This window comes from Pristiophorus japonicus, chromosome 7, assembly GCF_044704955.1.
Source record: "Pristiophorus japonicus isolate sPriJap1 chromosome 7, sPriJap1.hap1, whole genome shotgun sequence".
Taxonomy (NCBI): domain Eukaryota; kingdom Metazoa; phylum Chordata; class Chondrichthyes; family Pristiophoridae; genus Pristiophorus; species Pristiophorus japonicus.
In genome coordinates this window covers 218,992,124-219,014,285 of record NC_091983.1, presented here as the reverse complement: position 1 = coordinate 219,014,285, position 22,162 = coordinate 218,992,124, and the positions used below count along the sequence as shown (strand labels likewise).

At 43.2% G+C, this 22,162-nt stretch overlaps 1 protein-coding gene across 3 annotated transcripts in view; it reads left to right on the top strand.

Annotated features, from left to right (window-relative positions):
* The window catches only part of mia3 (MIA SH3 domain ER export factor 3), a 115,477-nt gene that overhangs the window by 64,892 nt on the left and 28,423 nt on the right, over positions 1 to 22,162 (top strand). For 2 of the 3 annotated variants that reach the window (XM_070885814.1, XM_070885812.1), the window contains exons 7-15: positions 236 to 367; positions 1,658 to 1,679; positions 2,372 to 2,460; positions 7,407 to 7,484; positions 10,413 to 10,523; positions 12,419 to 12,490; positions 13,837 to 13,941; positions 15,255 to 15,377; positions 20,253 to 20,364. In XM_070885814.1, coding sequence (XP_070741915.1) covers positions 236 to 367; positions 1,658 to 1,679; positions 2,372 to 2,460; positions 7,407 to 7,484; positions 10,413 to 10,523; positions 12,419 to 12,490; positions 13,837 to 13,941; positions 15,255 to 15,377; positions 20,253 to 20,364 — 844 coding nt within the window. The remainder of the gene's footprint in view (positions 1 to 235; positions 368 to 1,657; positions 1,680 to 2,371; positions 2,461 to 7,406; positions 7,485 to 10,412; positions 10,524 to 12,418; positions 12,491 to 13,836; positions 13,942 to 15,254; positions 15,378 to 20,252; positions 20,365 to 22,162) is intronic. The other variant, XM_070885813.1, reaches the window with a different exon arrangement.

The window sequence follows — 22,162 nt, the reverse complement described above, 5'->3', positions numbered from 1 at the left end:
ATATGGTTGTTGAGTCTGAACTCCCATATTCACAATCGTAGATAGAAGGATGATCAACAACAGCTGGCATTATGTAGTCCCTTTAATCTAGGAAATCATCCCAAGGTGCTTTATAGCAGGGTGAAGAAAGAAGCAGACAGCGTGACGCTCATTCTTGTTTAGGTCCTTTTTTTTTTAATTGAAGTAGTAATAAGAAATCCTTTCTTAAAAAATGTTGTTTCCCTCATATTCCCAGATTGTAGCCTCCTTGCCTGAAGAAATGCGTCCAGGTCCTGATTTCCACGGGGTGCCATGGGAGCCCATCTTGATAACTGTTGTTTTGGGATTCGTTACTTTTGTTGCCTTTTTCTGGAGAACCTGCCTTTCAGTAAGTAAGATTGCTTTACATTTCCATACATTCAAATTGCTTTCTTCAGCTTTGATGGGCTTAAGTAATAAAGGAGGCAGATCATTGAGCAGTAAAAATGTGTTTTTTGGCTCATCGATGGTACTTTTCACTAAGTTTCAAGCCCTGTGTCTTTTCCGGGGATGTGGCTGGAGCAGTGATGGAGGCTATTTGTGGTCGTGAGTAGGAACCAGTGGTGGCAGGTTCTGCCTGTAGTGCAGTCTCCAAATCTTGTGTGGTATCAAGGGGCCCAAGTTTCCACAAGAAAAAAAACGGGCGCCCCTCCGAGCTGGGCGCCCGTTTTTCGCGCCTAAAACGGCGCCTAAAAAAATCCTCGGTATTCTCCACCTACTTACAGGTCCTCTGGCCCTCGGCGCAGCCAGCACGAGCTGTGGGGGGGGGGGGCGGAGCTGAAAACAGTGCCGGGACCTCTGCACATGCGCACTACAGTCGGCACGCAAGTGCAGTAGCTCCAGGCGCCGAACTGTGTGGGAGGGGCCCGAAGCACGCAGCCCCCTAGCCCTGGCCCAATGGCCTCACTGGGGCTGCGTGAATGAAGCTCCTCCCACGGCCAGCTCCTGCTCCCCGCCCGACCAGACCCGACACTCGCTCTCCTCCCTCCCTCCCTCCCTCCCTCTCAGCGGCACGAACGGCTGCAGAATTCTCCCTGGCTGAAGCACTTTCACACAGGTAGGAAGATGGTTTATTTAATCTTTTCTTGGCTTATAAATGTTTATTCAGGTTGGATTTATTTGTATAATGTTTGTAGAAGTATAAATAAGGATTTATTGTCGAATTTAATGAGTTCCCTTCCCCCCCCCCCTCCCCCCCACCTCGTTCTGGACGCCTAATTTGTAACCTGAGCCTGATTTTTTAATGTGTAGAACAGGTTTTTTCAGTTCTACAAAAATCTTCACTGGCTCCATTCTACTTTAGTTTGGAGTACATTTTCACTGTGGAAACTTTCAAATCAGGTGTCAGTGGCCGAACACGCCCCCTTTTGAAGAAAAAATTCTGTTCTAAACTAGAACTGTTCTACCTGACTAGAACTGCAGAAAAAAAAATGTGGAGAATTGCGATTTCTAAAATAGTCCGTTCTCCACCAGTTGCTCCTAAAAATCAGGCGCGAATCATGTGGAAACTTGGGCCCAAGGTACCATTGCCTTGCTGAATGAGCAAGGCAATGGTACCTTGATACCGCCCTGGTTTATTTGTGTTGATTTCAGAGTGGTTTACCATTACTGACTGCGTTTCATTTTATTTTTGTTTCAGGTGAAGAGCAGAAGATATCAAAGTAAGCTTGCAATATGTACCTAATACAGACTGTATCTTAATTATGGTCTTTTTTAATAAATCTTGCAAATGCTTTTTTTTAAAAAGTATAGATTAGTAGCTTCCCTTATTTAATAAAGGCAGTCTGCACCTGAGCTATACAGGCTGCGAAAATCCCATGTTTGATTCTGAGTCTGCGTTGTTGGTTGTAATTGGCTTGGTGTTACTGGGCTTCTGTGGGCACCCCTCTGTTGCCTGGTCCAAGTCACCATTTGTCATATGCGAGCCCAGAGTGTGAGCAGACTATTCATCTGTGGAGGACATTGCAGGTAAACCATCCTGTGATCGTCTGCAATTTACCATGATGGGTACATTCTAGCAGAGGTCAGGAGTGGGAAATATGGCATTGCTCCCTTGCCCAGCAATTGAAGCTTCTCAACTGGTTGAGAACTGTTAACTTGGCAGAGACTGTGGTTTGACTTTGAGTCCTGCTGGCCTTTGTGACTCAGTGCAGCACAGTTTGTGTGTTTGTACATCGTGTTTGTATCCACTATACCAACATGGAGGATCCTTCACTTTTTGAGGAGAACATCTGTGTCATGGCCCAAGCACAGTTTACAGTTAATTAGTAACATGTAGCTGCATCGATTATTTCAATTTAAGTTGTCTATGAAATATTTAAACACTTAAATGTTAATGTTTCCCTGTTCCCAGTAACCGAAAAGCAGCTATCTGAGAAAATCAAACAGCTTATTCAGGAGAAGACTGAGGTTTTGGAGAAAGTGTCCACTTATGAGAAGAAGGTACAGATCTAATATTTTCTGCTAGGCTTTATTGAAGTTTATAGTACGCAAGGGAGACTTGTTATGGTTGATGTATCAAGGGGCTTGCATTAAAAACAGTAAGCTGCTCACAGCTCGTTAGATCTCTTGCCTCTGTTGTTTATCCCTTGAGACAGCACAGCCTAAAATGCCTGGAGAGTTTTCATTTTCAGAGTGCTATTTGAATCTCCTTCCTGGGTACAGGTAAACAATTCTGAGAGGTCAGTGGGAGGTAAATATGAAAAGAATTCTCCTCCCAAGGCAAAGTTATTGAAGGAAATGTTTACAAACAGAGAATTCATAACTCTGTGCTTGGTTGACCTTTATGAATACATAAATGCACTGTACAATGTCTGGGTTGCTGATGGTTATTTGGCGTGTTCTTGACTCAATAGCAGTTGATCCTCCTTGCCTCACCCACCATTCTTTATCTGGTTACACACCTGCCCAGTAGCTAATATTTTTTTCCTTCGAGAAGGTGGGGTAGCAAGGATTGTGTTTTCGACACCTAGCAGTGGGTCAGAGAAGACTGCTGTACTCATTGTGATTTGTTGCCTTTTCATGTTGAGGAATTGAGGTGAAGGGCCAAGACCCATGGAGCAGGACACCAAGGTTGCAATGAGAGGGAATAAATTATCAATTGGGGTAGTGTCAAGCATGGTTTTTAAAGGCTGAGGGTATATAAGGACTTTGATAGCTTGAAGCTTCTGGGAAAGAATGAACTAGAGTAGGAATTTGTGATGGATTTTAATTTCAACAGATTGAGGACGTAAGGAGAAAGAGGATGTAGGACTTTACTTGGAACTTAGGAGGAACGAGGGAGGAAATTTCAAGAGGCAAATGTGAGGTCATCCATGTTGGACCTAAAAAGTATAGAGCAGGGTACTTTCTAAATGGTGATGAGCTAAAAACAGTGGAGGTCCAAAGAGACTTGGGGGTCCAGGTACATAGATCATTAAAATGTCATCAACAGGTACAGAAAATAATCAAAAAGGCTAATGAAATGCTAGCCTTTATATCTAGCGTACTAGAATAAAAGGGGGTAGAAGTTATGCTGCAGCTATACAAACTCCTGGTTAGACCTCACCTGGAGTACTGAGAGCAGTTCTGAGCACCACACCTTAGGGAAGGATATATTGGCCTTGGAGGGAGTACAGCATAGGTTTACCAGAATTATACCCGGACTCAAAGGGTTAAATTACGAGGAGAGATTACACAAATTAGAGTTGTGTTTCACGATAGGTAAGTCATGTTTGGCAAATTTGCTGGAGTTCTTTGAGGATGTAACGAACAGGGTGGATAAAGGGGAACCAGTGGATGTGGTGTATTTGGACTTTCAGAAGCATTTGACAAGGTGCCACATAAAAGGTTACTGCACAAGATAAAAGTTCACGGGGTTGGGGGTAATATATTAGCATGGATAGAGGATTCGCTAACTAACAGAAAACAGAGTCAGGATAAATGGTTCATTCTCTGGTTGGCAACCAGTAACGAGTGGGGTGCCGCAGAGATCAGTGCTGGGACCCCAACTATTTACAATCTATATTAATGACTTGGAAGAAGGGACCGAGTGTAATGTAGCCAAGTTTGCTAATGATACAAAGATGGGAGGAAAAGCAAAGTGTGAGGAGGACACAAAAAATCTGCAAAAGGACATACAGGCTGAGTGAGTGGGCAAAAATTTGGCAGATCGAGTATAATGTTGGAAAATGTGAGATCATGCACTTTGGCAGAAAAAAATCAAAGAGCAAGTTATTATTTAAATGGAGAAAGATTGCAAAGTGCCGCAGTACAGCGGGACCTGGGGATACTTGTGCATGAAACACAAGGATAATATGCAGGTACAGCAAGTGATCAGAAAGGCCAATGGTATCTTGGCCTTTATTACAAAGGGGATGGAGTATAAAAGCAAGGAAGTCTTGCTACAGCTATTCAAGGTATTGGTGAGGCCACACCTGGAATACTGCATGCAGTTTTGGTTTCCATATTTACGAAAGGATATACTTTGGAGGCAGTTCAGAGAAGGTTCACTAGGTTGATTCTGGGGATGAAGGGGTTGACTTATGAGGAAAGGTTGAGTAGGTTGGGCCTCTACTCATTGGAATTAAGAAGAATTCGAAACACATAAGATTATGAGGGGGCTTGACAAGGTGGATGCAGAGGGGTAAACTAGAACTAGAGGGCATGATCTTAGAATAAGGGGCCGCCATTTAAAACTGAGATGAGGAATTTCATCTGAGGGTTGTAAATCTGGAATTTGCTGCCTCGGAGAACTATGGAAGCTGGGACATTGAATACATTTAAGACACAAATAGACAGTTTCTTAAATGATAAAGGGTTATGGGGAACGGGTGGGGAAGTGGAGCTGAGTCCATGATCAGATCAGCCATGATATTGAATGGCGGAGCAGGCTCGAGGGGCCATATGGCCTACTCCTGTTCCTATTTCTTATGTTCTTATCAACCTCAACTCCACTTTCCTGCTCGATCCCCTTATTCCTTGATTCCCCTAGTCCAAAAATCTATATCTATTTCAGCCTGGAATATACTCAAAGGCTCAGCATCCACAGCCCTCTCTGGCAGAGAATTCCAAAGATTCACAAGCCTCAGTGAAAAAATTCCTCCTCATCTCGGTCTTAAATGGCTTGCCCCTTATCTTGAGACTATGCCTCCTAGTTCTAGACACTCCAGCTAGGGGAAACAACCTCTCAGCATCTACCCTATCAATCCCTCAGAACCTTATGTTCCAATGAGATTACCTCTCATTCTTCTAAACTCCAAAGAGTATAGGCCCATTCTACACCGTCTCTTATCATCGACCGCCCTCTCATCCCAGGAATCAGTCTAGTGAACCTTCGTTGCACCGCCTCCAAGGCAAGTATATCCTTCCTTATATAAGGAGACCAAAACTGTGCATAGTACTCCCAGGTGTGGTCTCACCAAGGCCCTGTACAATTGTAGCAAGACTTCCTTACTCTAATACTCTAACCCCCTTGCAATAAAGGCCAACATGCCATTTGCCTTCCTCATTACTTGCTGTACCTGCATGCTAGCATTCGGTGTTTCTTGCATGAGGACACCTAAATCTCTTTGAACACCAACATTTAAAAGTTTCTCATCATTTAAAAGATATTCTATTTTTCTATTCTTCCTACCAAAGTGAATTACTTCACATTTCCCTACATTATACTCCAGCTGCCACCTTACTGCCCACTCTATATCCCTTTGCAGAATATTTGTGTTCACCTCACAGCTTACTGGCCCACCTAGCTTTGTATTGTCAGCAAACTTGAATACATTATACTTGGTCCCTTCATCTAGGTCGTTAATATGGATTGTAAATAGCTGAGGCTCAGCACTGATCCTTATGGCACCCGACTAGTTACAGGCTGCTGACCTGAAAAAGATCCGTTTATTCCTACTCTCTGTTTTCTGTCTGTTAACCAATCCTCTTTCCATGCTACTATATTGCCCCCAACCCCGTGAGCCCTTGTGTAACAACCTTTTATGTGGCACCTTATCGAATGCCTTTTGGAAATCCAAATATATTACATCTGCTCGTTCTCCTTTATCTACTCTGCTCGTTACATCCTCAGAAAACTCTTAATAAATTTTTCAAACATGATTTCCCTTTCATAAAACCATGTTGACTCTGCTTAATCATGTTATGCTTTTCTAGGTGTCCTGATACCACTTCCTCAACAATGGATTCCAGTATTTTCCTGATGACTGATGTCAGGCTAACTGGCCTGTAGTTCCCTGTTTTCTCTCTCCCTCCTTTCTTGAATAGTGGTGTTACATTTGATACCTTCCAATCTGCTGGGACCATTTTAGAATCTAGGGAATTTTGGAAGATCACAACAACTGCATCCACTATCTCTGCAACCACCTCTTTTAGAACCCTAGGATATAGGCCGTCAGGTCCAGGGGATTTGTCGGCGTTTCTCTAGTACTTGTGTTAATTGTGTTTTCTCTACTTGTGTTAATTGCGTTAAATTTATCACTCTCATCAGCCCCTTAGTTTCTGAAATGCTTTTTTGTGTCTTCTACTGTGAAGACAGATACAAAATACTTGTTTAACATTTTTACCATTTCCTTATTCCCCATAATAATTTCTCCTGTGTCAGCCTCTAAGAGACCAACGTACTCTCTTCCTTTTTACATATTTCTTGCTAGTTTGCTCTTGTATTCCATTTTTTCACTATCATTTTTTTGGTCATCCTTTGCTGGTTTCTGAAACTCTCCCAATCCTCAGGCTTACTACTATTCTTTGCAACGTCATAAGCTGCTTCTTTCAATCTAATGCTATCCATAACTTCTTCAGTTAGCCATGGACGGATCACTTTTCCCGTGGAGTTTTTGTTTCTCAATGGAATATATGAGAATTAAGAAATATTTATTTAAATGCTAGCCACTGCTTATCTACCGCCATACCTTTTTAATCTATTTTTCCAATCAACCTTAACCAGCTCTCTCCTCATACCTATGTAATTGCCTTTATTTAAGCTTAAGACTCTAGTTCCGGACTTGGACGAGTCATTTTCAAACTCAATGTGAAATTCTATCATATGATCACTCTGCCCCAGAGGATCCTTTACTATGAGATTGCTAATTAACCCTGTCTCATTACATAAAATGAGATCTAAAATAGCCTGTTCCCAGCTGAAGGGGCTGAATGGCCTCACCCTGTTCCCAGAGAGGTGGGAGGCTGGAGGTGAGCGAAGAAAGGCTGATCAGACGGCAACCTTGTATCCTGTCCAGGAGTGTGAGAGAAGTGATCAAAGAGCCTCCATAGACGAAGGAACAGTTCTTTAAATATTGAATGGTCTTGGCTACATGGGCCTAGTGATAAATTTCAATTATTAATGGAAGTATGTTTAAAATGTACTCTCTCTTTTTCCCCCCCCCACCACCACGAACATTTTTTAGCTGGAGGAAGCCAAGACTGTAATGGACGAAGCGCAGAATGTGAAATCGACTGTGTCTGATGAAACTAAAGAACTTAAGGTGAGAGAGTACAGTTTACCTGTGTATGAGTGTGTGTGTGTGTACCAGTAGGTGATTGAAATTTTATACATAACTTTACATAACATAAGAAATAGGAGCAGGAGTAGGCCATACGTCTCCTCGAGCCTGCTCTGCCATTTAATGCGATCATGGCTGATCCGATCATGGACTCAGGTTCACTTCCCTGCCCACTCTCCAGAACCCGTTATTCCCTTATTGTTTAAGAAACTGTCAATTTCTGCCTTCAATGTATTCAATGTCCCAGCTTCCACAGCTCTGAGGCAGCGAATTCCACAGATCCACAACCCTCAGAAGAAATTTCTCCTCATCTCATAGAAACATAGAAAATAGGTGCAGGAGTAGGCCATTCGGCCCTTCGAGCCTGCACCACCATTCAGTAAGATCATGGCTGATCATTCACCACAGTACCACTTTCCTGCTTTCTCTCCATACCTCTTGATCCCTTTAACTGTAAGGCCCATATCTAACCCCCTCTTGAATATATCCAACAAACTGGCATCAACAACACTCTGCGGTAGGGAATTCCACAGGTTAACAACTCTGAGTGAAGAAGTTTCTCCTCATCTCAGTCCTAAATGGTTTACCCCTGATCCTTAGAATGTGTCCCCTGGTTCTGGACTTCCCCAACATCAGGAACATTCTTCCTGCATCTAACCTGTCCAGCCCTGTCAGAATTTTATATGTTTCTATGAGATCCCCCCTCATTCTTCTAAACTCCAGTGAATACAGGCCCAGTCGATCCAGTCTCTCCTCATATGTCAGTCCTGCCATCCCGGGAATCAGTCTGGTGAACCTTTGATGCACTCCCTCAATAGCAAGAACGTCCTTCCTCAGATTAGGAGACCAAAACTGAACACAACATTCCAAGTGAGGCCTCACCAAGGCCCTGTACAACTGCAGTAAGACCTCCCTGCTCCTATACTCAAATCCCCTAGCTATGAAGGCCAACATACCATTTGCCGCCTTCACCGCCTGCTGTACCGTATGCCAATTTTCAAAGACTGATGAACCATGACACCCAGGTCTCGTTGCACCTCCCCTTTTCCTAATCTGCCGCCATTCAGATAATATTCTGCCTTCGTGTTTTTGCCACCACAGTAGATAACTTCACATTTATCCACATTATACTGCATCTGCCATGCATTTGCCCACTCACCTAACCTGTCCAAGTCACCCTGCAGCCTCTTAGCATCCTCCTCACAGCTCACACCGCCACCCAGCTTAGTGTCATCTGCAAACTTGGAGATATTTACACTCCATTCCTTCAGCTAAATCATTGATGTATATTGTAAGTAGCTGGGGTCCCAGCACTGAACCCTGCGGCTCTCCACTAGTCACAGCCTGCCATTCTGAAAAGGAGCCGTTTATGCCGACTCTCTGCTTCCTGTCTGCCAACCAGTTCTCTATCCACGTCAGTACATTACCCCCAATACCATGTGCTTTAATTTTGCACACCAATCTCTTGTATGGGACCTTGTCAAAAGCCTTTTGAAAGTCCACTGGTTCTCCCTTGTCCACTCTGCTAGTTACATCCTCAAAAATTCCAGAAGATTCGCCAAGCTTGATTTCCCTTTCATAAATCCATGCTGACTTGGACCGATCCTGTCACTGCTTTCCAAATGCGCTGCTATTCCATCTTAAATAATTGATTCCAACATTTTCCCCACTACTGATGTCAGGCTAACCGGTCTATAATTACCCGTTTTCTCTCCCTTTTTTAAAAAAAAGTGGTGTTACATTAGCTACCCTCCAGTCCATAGGAACTGATCCAGAGTCGATAGACTGTTGGAAAATGATCCACTATTTCTAGGGCCACTTCCTTAAGTACTCTGGGATGCAGGCTATCAGGCCCTGGGGATTTATCGGCCTTCAATCCCATCAATTTCCCTAACACAATTTCCCAACTAATAAGGATTTCCTTCAGTTCCTCCTTCTTACTAGACCCTCGGTCCCCTAGTATTTTCCGGAAGGTTGTTTGTGTCTTCCTTCGTGAAGACAGAACCAAAGTATGTTTTCAATTGGTCTGTCGTTTCTTTGTTCCCCATTATAAATTCACCTGATTCTGACTGCAAGGGACGTACGTTTGTTTTAAATGGGCAGCCCCTTATTCTAACATGATGCCCTCTAGTTCTAGTCTCCCCTATCAGTGTAAACAACCTCTCTGCATCCACCTTGTCAAGCCCCCTCATAATCTTATACGTTTCGCTAAGTTCACCTCTCATTCTTCTGAATTCCAGTGAGTGGAGGCCCAACCTACTCGACCTTTCCTCATAAGTCAACCCCCTCATCTCCAGAATCAACCTAGTGAACCTTCTCTGAACTGCCTCCAAAGCGAGTATATCCTTTTGTAAATATGAAAACCAAAACTGCATGTAATATTTCAGGTGTGGCCTCACCAATACCCTGTACAACTGTAGCAAGACTTCCCTGCTTTTATACTCCATCCCCTTTGCTATAAAGGCCAAGATTCCATTTGCCTTCCTGATCATTTGCTGTACCTGCATACTATCCTTTTGTGTTTCATGCACAAGTACCCCCAGGTCCTGCTGTACTGCAGCACTTGGAATCTTTCTCCATTTAAATAATAACTTGCTCTTTGATTTTTTTTTTCTGCCGAAGTGCATGACCTCTCACTTTCCAACATTATACTCCATCTGCAAAATTTTTGCCCACTCACTTAGCCAGTCTATGTCCTTTTGCAGATTTTGTGTGTCCTCTTCACACACTGCTTTTCCTCCCATCTTTGTATCATCGGCAAACTTGGCTACGTTGCACTCAGTCCCTTCCTCCAAGTCGTTAATATAGATTGTAAATAGTTGGGGTCCCAGCACTGATCCCTGCGGCACCCCACTGATTACTGTTTGCCAACCCGAGAATGAACCCTTTACAAGTTCTCTGTTCCCAAAGGAGGCCTGCAAGGAGCTCGAACAGGTGAACCATCATCTAGAGACACGTGTGAAAAATCTCCAGGCATCGTTAGAAAAAGAGAAACAGGGGACGGCTAAACAGCAGACTCTGGTAAGGAAGTCGTGAGTAGGTTAAGAGCCAAGATCCCTAGTGGAGGGCACCGCCCCTGTTGAAAGAGTATCGGGGAAATATTGATCAACGGTAACCTTGCCTTTTAAGAGCCTGGTAATTGGAGGTGGAAGGGAGACTTGGGGGAGTAAGATCTTCCACTATTTGAGATTCTGGGGAAGAAATTGGAGCAGGTGCCAATGCAATTAATTAAACACAATGAGCGTGCAGAGGAAAAGGAAGAGTGGGCAAGATGGTTTAGGACAACTGAAGAAAGTTTTGAGGAGCACTGAACACAGTTGTATGAATGAAACTGAGACAAACACTAGAAAGCTGACATGGAGATTAGAGGTTGGAGGTGAGCCGGGGATCGCCTGCAAATCAACCAGCTTTTTCTTGTATGATGTCCAGGCTTGTGAGAAGTGTTAGAGGAACCTCCCCAGGTAAGGCACCAGTGCTGAAGTCTACAGCCACAAGGGAAAAGTATATATTCTATATCTTGTCTATTTTTTGAGTAAATGACAATGTATACTCAGTCTCCACACAACATTTTGCCTGATAATCCTGCATTCTACAACTCCTTTCTGCCCATGGAGATTGTCTTGAGTTTCCAGAGGAGTTTTATCTGTAAATGTTTGGCTCCCTCGGGAATAATTTTAAAGTTGGGAAAGCTTTCTCACTTTTAATGTAGTACAGTATGTTGTTTGGTGTTCAGAAAGTGCGCTCACTTTTAATTTATGTTGTGTGGCCGTCGGAAAGCTCTCTGTTTTAATGTAGTATGTTGTGTGGCATTCAGACAAAGAAACAAAAGATCCCTGCTTCAAATTGTAGTTTGTGCTGAGTTAGATGTGTTTGGCTGCTGCAGTGGTTGGAGTACTGCAATTGTCCTCAGCAACCCTGAACTATGGAGGGAAGGTTGGAAATCAGCTAGACGTGCTAATCAATATGCACTGACTCCTGGTGGAACATACATTTTAAGTAAGAAAAAGATTGGGCTCGGGTGTGGTATCCATACTTGAATAAGCTGCCGGCATTCGTTATCTAAGCACAATTGGCATTTGGGCACAATACTGGAGGTACAGCTCCACTGTACCCATGGAGCCATAGTACAATTTTATAGGGGGGGGTGGGGCGATGGTGAAGGAACCGAGAGACCTGGGGGTTCTCGTACACAAATCTTTGAAGGTGGCAGGACAAGTTGAGAAGATTGTTTATATTTTTTAAAAGCATACAGGATCCTTGATTTTATAAATAGAGGCATGGAGTACAAAAGCAGTGAAGTTCTGCAAACCGTTAAACACATGTTAGGCCTCAGCTGGAATATTCTGTGCACTTAGGAAGGATGTCAAGGCCTTGAAAGGGGTACAGAGGAGATTTAGTCGAATAGTAAATCAGTTTTGTTGAGAGATAGACAAGTTGGGATTGTTCTACTTGGAGCAGAGAAGATAAAGGGGAGATTTAATAGGGGTGCACAAAATTATGAAGATTTTTTATAGAGTTAAACTGTTTTCAGTGGCAGTTGGTACCCAGAGAACACTGATTCAAGATAACTGACAAAAGAACTAGAATGGAGATGGGAGAAAATGTATTTTACATAGTTTTTTGTGATCTGGAATACACTGGTTGAAAAGATGGTGGAAGCAGATTCAATAGTAACTTTCAAAAGGGAATTGGATAAGTACCTGAAGGAAAAAAATTGCAGGGCTATGGGGAAAGGGTGGTGGAGTGGGACTAGCTGAAGTGCTCTTGCAGAGACTCAGCACAGGCTCGACAAGCCAAATGACCTCCTATGCTGTACAACTCTGATGCAGGTAGCATCCCAAGGTTTCAACATGAACAATTTTGCACAAATAAATTGTAGCGTATATGTCCTGACGTTCACTTTTTTTTAAATACAGATTGCCGATACTCAGAAATCTATGAAAAAATTACAAAAAACTATTTCAGCTCATTCAGCAGAACTATCACAGGTAAGACCACCTTAAGTAGGTAATAATTGGATAAATATTGGCTAACGTTGCTGTGTACAGAGAACAGCCCAGTAGTGTAATGTGGGGTAATGTCATATACAGTAAATATTACAGCAGTGTAATGTGGGGTAATATATACAGTAAATATTATAGCAGTGTAATGTGAAGTATTGTCATTATATACAGTAAATATTACAGTAGTGTAATGGGTAATATTGTATGCAGCAAATATTACAGCAGTGTAATGTGGGATATTGTCATTATATACAACACATATTACAGCAGTGTAATGTGGGGTAATATCATTACAGTAAATATTACAGCAGTGTAATGTGGTGTATTGTCACTTATACAGAGAATATCACTGCAGTGTAATGTGGGCTAACAATGCTGTGTACAGGAACATTACAGCAGTGTAACATGGGGTAATGCCGCTGTTTACAGAGAATGTCAAGAGTAGTCTAAATCAGTTTGCTTAAACACCCTCAATGTGAACTTGCCGAAACCCCCTATTTAAATACTTCCTAAATGATTCCCTGGCGGCTATAATTAAAGAGGCTCTCTGATATTTCCAAACCACTTGTGGTGAGTATGTCTGTGGAAAGAAATTGCTGAGGTTTTCAAAAGTGTTTTGGGGAAAACGTATAGTTAATTTGTTGTAGCTGAACTGATGTTTTGGTACTCCAAGTGTGCTGTGACATAAAATGAGAGGGGGGAGGTTCTTGGGAAGTACAGTTTCTAAAAAAAAAAGGAAGTGAAAAGAAACTAGAAATGATTGAAGTTTAAAATAAAAGAAAATGCTGGAATGAAGGAGCTTGTGTCTATATAGCAGCTCATCTGTCCTTGGGATATCCCAAAGCACTTCACGTCCGATGGATCATTTTTGACACGCAGTCATTGTTGTGTAGACAAGTGCAGTAGACAAGTGCAGCAGCCAATCTGCGCATGGCAAAGTCCCACAAACAGCAAGTGAGATGAATTACTTAGTTAGTCTATTTTTGCTGTTGCCTTTTTGAAAAATGCCATAGGTTCTTTTATGTCTACTGGAACAAGCAGAAGAGACCCATGTTTAACCTTTCATTCGAAGGAAGGCACCTCTGACAATGCAGCACTGCCTCAGGAAGTGTAATGGAAGTGTCAGAGTCCTGGAGTGGAGCTCGAGCCCATAACCTGATGGAGAAAATACACAGCAGGGCCATTAGAATCTGTAAAGAGGAGGGCCACCCGTGGATCTGTTCTGCACCCCAGTGTAGGTCACACCTTCGAGAGAAGAAAAACCTGACGAGTTTGCAGTGAACCTGAGGTGGAGATGGGCAATACCTAATATAGATGTGTATCTCTTTTAGGTACAGGAAGCCCTTTGTGGCACCAAAGCAAATGAAGAAAAACTGCAATCAGATATCCGGTCTATGTTAGAAGAAAACACCAGGCTTAAGCAGAGCAAAAGTCAGGTGAATATCCTCTTTGCTGGGACCAGAATGGTTTTATGAAAGGGAAGTGGTGTTTAACAAACTTTAGTTTTTTGAGGATGTAACTAACTGACTAGCATGTTAGATAAAGGAGAACAATCAGATGTAGTATATTTTGATTTCCAAAAGGCATTCGCTAAAGTGCCACATATAGGATTGTTACACAAGATAATAGCTTATGGGGTTGGGGGTCATATATTAGCATGGCTAGAGGATTGGTTAACAAACAGAGTAGGGATAAACGGGTCATTTTCCGGTTGGCAGACTGTAACTAGTGGGGCACTGCAAGGAACAGTGCTTGGGCCTCTGCTATTTACAATCTGTATTAATGACTTGGATGTAGGGACTGAGTGTAATGTATCCAAGTTTGCTGACGATACAAAGCTAGGTGGGAAAGTAAGGACACAGAGCCTACAAAGGGACATAGACAGGTTAAGTGAGTGGACAATAAGGTAGCAGATGGGGAAATGTGAGGTTATTCATTTTGGTAGGAAGAATAGAAAAACATTATTTTTTTGGTGAAAAGCTATTAAATGTTGGTGTTCAGGGCGATTTGGGTGTCCTCTTACAGGAAACCGAGTTAGCATGCGAGTACAGCAAGCAATTAGGAAGGCAAATGGCATGTTGGCCTTTATTGCAAGGGGAATGGAGTATAATAGCAAGCAAATCTTGCTACAATTGTGCAGGGCTTTGGTGAGACCACACCTGGAGTACTGTACACCGTTTTGGTCCTCCTGAGTAAAGATATACTTGCCTTAGAGGCAGTGCAACAAAGATTCACTAGATTGATTCCTGGGATGAGAGGGTTGTTCTATGAGGAGAGATTGAGTAGATTGGACCAATACTCGGGAGTTTATAAGAATGAGAGGTGATCACATTGAAACATACAAGATTCTGAGGGGGGGATTGACGGGGTAGGTGCTGAGAGAATGTTACCCCTGGTTGGAGAGTCTAGAACTCTGGGTCATAATCTCAGGATAAGGGATCGGCCATTTAGGATTGAGTTGAGGAATTTCTTCACTCAGAGGATTGTGAATCTTCAGAATTCTCTACACACAGTGCTGTGGATGCTCAGTTGTTGAGTATATTCAAGGCTGACGTAGGTAGAGTTTTGGGTTCGGGGAATATGGGGATTAGGCGGGAAAGTCGAATTGAGGTCGAAGATCAGCCATGATCTTGTTGAATGGCGAAGCGGCTCGAGAATCTGTATGGCCTACTCCCTGCTCCTAATTCTTATGTACTTAGAATCCAGGGGCTCACGTGATTAACAAAGGTTTTGTTTTGTGGGTTTACAGCTTCTGAAAGAGGCGGAAGGCTGGAGTGAGCGACACAGTGAGCTTAATGAGCAGATCAAACTCTGCCAGAAAGCTCAGAGAGACCTGGAGGAAACACTGGCTTACAAGGACAATGAAATTGAGGTATGTAGAGGCAGATACCATAACTGGTATGTTTAATTCACTCAGTGTATCAATACACATATTCTTTTGTGTTTTTTTTTACTTAATTGAGGTGAAATTGAGGTAACTAGTCAAAGACTGCAATGCATGATACCACCGAGGTCGAAAAGTAGTGATTAGCTGCAGATTGTACTGAGCAAGGTTTGTTGAGAGGGCAAGGAGGTTCTGGTGAAGTACTGAAGGGCTGGGACCGTGGATTGTACTAGGAAGGGCTAAATGAGAAGGCAAGGAGGTTCTGGGGAAGAGCTAAGGGGCAGGAACCGGGGACTGCAATGAGTCATGATTTTCATAACATATCTAAGTGTTCAAATCAAAGTGATGGAAGGTGTCGTCAACAGTGCTATCAAGCGGCACTTACTCACCAATAACCTGCTCACCGATGCTCTGGGTTCTGCCAGGACCACTCGGCACCAGACTTCATTACAGCCTTGGTCCAAACATGGACAAAAGAGCTGAATTCCAGAGGTGAGGTGAGAATGACTGCCCTTCAACACAGCATTTGACCCGAGTGTAGCATCAAGGAGCCCTAGTAAAATTGAAGTCAATGGGAATTGGGGAAAACTCTCCACTGGCTGGAGACATACCAGCACAAAGGAAGATGGTTGTGGTTGTTGGAGGTCAATCATCTCTGCCCCAGGACATTGCTGCAGGAGTTCCTCAGGGCAATGTCCTAAGCCCAACCATCTTCAGCTGTTTCATCAATGATCTTCCATCATAAGGTCAGAAGTGGGGATGTTCACTGATTGTACAGTGTTGAATTCCATTCACAACTCCTCAGATAATGAAGTCCATGCCCGAATGCAGACCTGGATGACTTTTAGACTTGGGCTGATAAGAGGCAAATAACATTTTCACCACACAAGTGCCAGGCAATGACTATCTCCAACAAGTGAGAGTCTAACCCCCGGCCCTTGACATTCAGCGGTATTACCATCGCTGAATCCCCCAGCATCAACATCCTGGGGGTCACTACTGACCAGAAACTTAACTGGACCAGCCACATAAATACTGTGGCAACAAGAGCAGGTCAGAAGCTGGGTATTTTGCGGTGAGTGTCTCACCACCTGACTTGCCAAAGCTTTTCCACCATCTACAAGACACAAGGAGTGTGATGGAATACTCTACACTTCCTTGGATGAGTGCAGCTCCAACAACAATCAAGTAGCTTGACACCATCCAGGAAAAGCAGCCTACTTGATTGGCACCCCATCCACCACTTTAAACATCGCTCCCTCCATCAGCGATGTACAATGGCTGCAATGTGTACCATCTACAGGATACGCTGCAGCAACTCGCCAAGGCTTCTTCGGCAGCATCTCCCAAACTCGCAAGGGCAGCTGGTGCATGGGAACAACACCACCTGTAAGTTCCCCTCCAAGTTGCACACCATTCTGATTTGGAAGTATATTGCTGTTCCTTCATCATTGCTGGAACTCCCTCCCTAACAGTACTTCACCACACGGACTGCAGCAGTTGAAGAAGGCCACCACGTTCTCAAGGGCAATTAGGGACTAAATTCTGGCCTTGCCAGCAACGTCCAGATTCCAGGAACCAAAATTAAAAAAAATAAAAGCATCCTCCTATTTGCCCCTCCTTGCCCTTCTCCCCTGCCTGGGGCCACCAACGTGCTTCTAACACCTTCGCCAACACACTTGTAATATTGGCTGCTTCAAAATTTGGAAGAGCAGCTCTGTTTTGTGTTTTTAAAATCACTTAGTACTAAAAAGTGCAATGAATGTGAACATTTTTGACAATCAAAATATTCCAGCAAAAATATGCAAATTATTTTGTATACTCCTTCCACTCTTCTGTCCCTTATTGAATGGTAAAGTATTTCTGAACCTACATTCCAAAGAACTTGAATGTTGTGTTCTCTTACCGCCTAACATTATCTTTGCTCTTTAGCTCCATGCCCTGTAAATAGAACCTCTTGAATAATAACGACAACTTGCATTTATATAGCACTTTTAATATTGTAAAATATACAAAGGCACTTCATAGAAAAGTAATCAAACAGTAGGAGACATGAGGACAAGTGAGAGAGAGGTTTTAATGAGTGTCTTAAAGGAAGAAAGAGAAGCGGAGAAGTTTTAGGGGAGGGAATTTCAGAGCTTGGAACCTTGACAGCTGAAGTCACGGCTGCAAATGGTGGGCCAAAGGAAGTGGGAGATGCACAAGCGGTCTGAGTTGGAGGAACGCCGATTTCTCGGAGGATTGCAGGGCAGAAGCAGGTTACACTGATAGGGAGGAGCGAGGCCTTGGAGGGATTTGAACATGGGGATTGTCATGTTTGTAACCTTCACATAACTAACCAATATGTAACAACACTGTACACTGTATACAACTGTGAAATACACACCTTGACCACAGGGGGTGAACTTGTGGGAGACATTCCTCACCTGGTCAGCCAGGTACTTAAAGGGAGGTTCCACGCTGGCTCAGCACTCCTTGGTCCTGGCAATAAAGGTGCAGGTCATGTAATGACCTTGTCTGCAGTACATGCCTCGTGTGACTTTATAGTACAGTGCAGAGACACCACAGGGATGAACATTTTAAAATCCATGTTACTGGACAATGTAGGTCAGCGAGCATAGGTGATGGGTGAGCGGATCTTGTATGAGTTAGGATACGGATAAGAGTCGGTGGTGAGGGAACGGAGTTTGTGCCCCACGTGGAGGTGCCCAGACATTGCTGGATGTACTGTCATTGAGAAGCGTATCCATAAAAGCATTAGTTTAAAAGAGTGCTTAATTGGTGCTCTGATTATATAACCACCCCTTTTTTGCTGAATTGCAGGTATTCCGTTTGTTTAACAAGTAATACAGTTTTTAAAAAACCCTTATTTACCTGTATTGTGAAATCTTTAAATTGCATTTCCAGATGGAAATTAATGTGTTCATCCAGTGCTCTATTTGTTCTTGGTAAATGTACTTCCCAGCTGTATTAATAAATCAAAACCTCTTGCAAATATTGGAGTAATCAAAGTTGTCTGATACTTTACTCTTCAAATGCTGATTGAACCAAAAAGGATTGCCTTTCCCTACCCCAAGATTATTGGTATAATTTTAAGTATATTTTAAAACTTTTTTGTTTTTATTTGAATGTTCTGGTTCATAAGAACATAAGTAATAGGAGCAGGAGTAGGCCATTTAGCCCCTCAAGCCTGCTCTGCCATTCAATAAGATTATGGCTGATCTGATCATGGACTCCGCTCCACTTCCCTGCCTGCTCCCCATAACCCTTTACTCCCTTATTGCTCAAAAATCTGACTATCTCTGTCTTAAATATATTCGATGACCCAGCCTCCACAGCTCTCTGGGGCAGAGAATTCCACAGATTTACAACCCTCAGAAAAAATTTCTCCATGTTTTAAATGGGCGGCCCCTTATTCTTAGATTATGTCCCCTAGTTTTAGTTTCCCCTATGCGTGGAAATATCCTCTCTGCATCCACCTTGTCGAGCCCCCTCATTATCTTGTATGTTTCAATAAGATCACCTCTCATTGTTCTGAACTCCAATGTGTATAGGCTCAACCTATCCTCATAAGTAAACCCCCTCATCTCCGGAATCAACCTAGTGAACTTTCTCTGAACAGCCTCCAATGCAGGTATATCCTTCCTTAAATACGGAGACCAAAACTGTACGCAGTACTCCAGGTGTGGCCTCACCAGTACCCTGTACAGTTGTAGCAGGACTTCTCTGCTTTTATACTCTATCCCCCTTGCAATAAAGGCCAACATTCCATTTGTCTTCCTGATTACTTACTGTACCTGCATACTCACTGTGTTTCATGCACAAGGACCCCCAGGTCCCTCTGTACTGCACTTGCAATTTTTCTCCATTTAAATTATAATTTGCTTTTCTACTTTTTCTGCCAAAGTGGATAACCTCACATTTTCCCACATTATACTCGATCTGCCAAATTTTTGCCCACTCACTTAGCCTGTCTATATCCCTTTGCAGATTTTTTGTGACCTAACAATTTGCTTTCCTACCCATCTTTGTATCATCAGCAAACTTGGCTACATTACCCGCTGTCCCTTCATCCAAGTCATTAATATAGATTGTAAATAGTTGAGGACCCAACACCGACCCCTGTGACACCCCACTAGTTACTGTTTGCCAACTGAAAATGACCTATTTATCCCAACTCTGTTTTCTGTTAATTAGCCAATCCTCTATCCATGCTAATATATTACCCCCAACCCCGTGAGCTTTTATCTTGTACAGTAACCTTTTATGCGGCACCTTATCGAATGCCTTCTGGAAATCCAAATACACCACATCCACTGGTCTTTATCCACCCTACTCGTTACATCCTCAAAGAACTCCAGCAAATTTGTCAAACATGATTTCCCTTTCATATTGGTTCATCAATATGGTGCCGGAGAATGGAATATTTCCCATAATTTTGGGTGCCCAGTGTCTGTCTCAAGATCCAGGTCAGGTTCAGTATGGTTAGGTATAGTGTATAGGTCCCTCTTCTACCCTAGCAATGTACTGCAACATTTCACCGATTCTAACCTTAGTAGAGCACCACCCCCCCACTGCAACAAAGTGACTTTATCCATTTCCTATGCCAGCATTTTGTCACCTCCACCAGGTTGGGGACAGTTTTGTGCTGTGGGCCCGTTTCTCTAGGAATTGAGTTGAGAATGCTCAAAAGCATCTTATGTAGGACCCGTGCAACCAACAGACAGCAACTTTTATTCTATTGGTCTGAACCCAGCTCCGAGGTGAAAAATCAGTTTTAAGCCACCTTTTATGAATTTCAACCCCTCGTGCTGTTAACTTATCCTAATGGTGTAACCTGTCTCATTCTTCCCCAATATCCAGGTGTTGACCGACTGCGTGATGCAACTTAGGCAGCTTGACACAGAGTCTGACAATGAAGATAATGGGTGGGATAAAGAAGTGGATGGTGAAGTGGCTAATGGTGAGCTTCCAGGTAAACCAGTGCACAAAATCTGATCACTGTGTTGACTCTATTCTAGCACAGCGATTTTACTCGTGTCCTACTATAGAAAGGGTGGTATGGATTTTACAAAATGCTCTGCAGCCACAGAATTTGAATATTGGAGGTTTAAACAAGCCAGTTAGTATATGGGAAGCTGGGCACTAAAATTGGCCTTAGTGCCCTTGGGCTGGCGAGGAGAGTAATTGGCCAGAATTCCCACAGTTCAACCGCCATCTGGCAAGGCCTGATGGCAAGTGCATGTGTATGGATGTTGAGGGATCACATGAATGGATTGTCCCATAATGTTGACCAGCCTGTCGACATTTGCTATTTGGGCACTGTATCAGAGAGCTATTGGTGCCCATGAAACTGTTATGATCAGTTAACCATTTTAAGATCATGTGCCGCAGTGTAGTGTTTGTGATACTTGACTAGCAGCCTTTGAGTTCAAGTCCTACTCTTCCAGATTGTGACATTGAATTCAATAAATCTGGAGTCCAGAAAAAATTACCAGCAAAGCTGCCGCATTGTCGCAAAAATCCAACTGGTTTACGAACGTCCTTTAGGGAAGGTAACCTACGGTCCTTATCGCGGTCTGGCCTATGAGACTCCAGTCCTACACTGTGGTTGACCCTTGACGCCATCTGAAGTGACCAGGCCAGTCACTATGAAGCACAGATAGGATTCACTACCTTCTCCATGTAACTTGGGTGGGTGATAAATGTGTTGCCTACGTACTGAGAACTTTTTTCTTAAAGCGAACTCTCCTCTCTTTCAACCTTCCAGAAACAATAACGTAAAATAACATCCAATTTCAAATGTTGATTCCCAGCATCGGGTGCAGTTCTATTTAGCATTTCCAAATAAATTCTCAATGCTGCCATTGTCATTGATGTGAAATCTGTGTTATTAAATATCTTGTGGGGCATGCACTTCCTGACAATCTTGCTTCATGTTATGATTTTTGGTCACACTTTTGCATCAGCATTTACCATTGAAATTGCTGTGTGAACTGTCATGAATTAGTGGCAGATGTTGTCCACTAGGTGACTCTGTGGAGCAAGTTAGTGCATAATCATCATCATCATAGGCAGTCCCTCAGAATCGAGGAAGACTTGCTTCCACTCCTGAAATTAGTTCTTTGGTGGCTGAACAGTCCAATACGAGAGCCACAGACCCTGTCACAGGTGGAACAGACATTCGTTGAGGGAAGGGATGGGTGGGACTGATTTGCTGTACGCTCCTTCCGCTGCCTGCACCTGACCTCTTCACGCTGTCGGCGTTGAGATTCGAAGAGCTCAACATCCTTCCGGATGCACTTTCTTCACCTAGGGTGGTCTTCGGCCAGGGACTCCCAGGTGTCAGTGGTGATGTCGCACTTTATCAGGGAGGCATTGAGGGTATCCTTTTAACGTTTCCGCTGCACACCTTTAGCTCGTTTGCTGTGAAGGAGCTCCGCATAGAGCATTTGCTTAGGGAGTCTTGTGTCTGGCATGCGAACTATGTGGCCTGCCCAGCGAAGCTGATTGAGTGTGGTCAGTACTTCAATGCTGGGGATGTTAGCCTGGACGAGGACACAGATGTTGGTGCGCATGTCCTCCCAGGGGATTTGCAGGATCTTGTGGAGTTAGTGCAAGTTAATGCAATCGTGCCTTGTATGAAGAAACCTTGCATTAATTAACTGACTAGAGGCAAAGTCACAGGCAATTTTCCAATATTTAATTTAACAGAAATTTCAGCAAATGTATAGCAGACTGTTGGCATCTGAAAAGGGAGCTGACAAATTAGC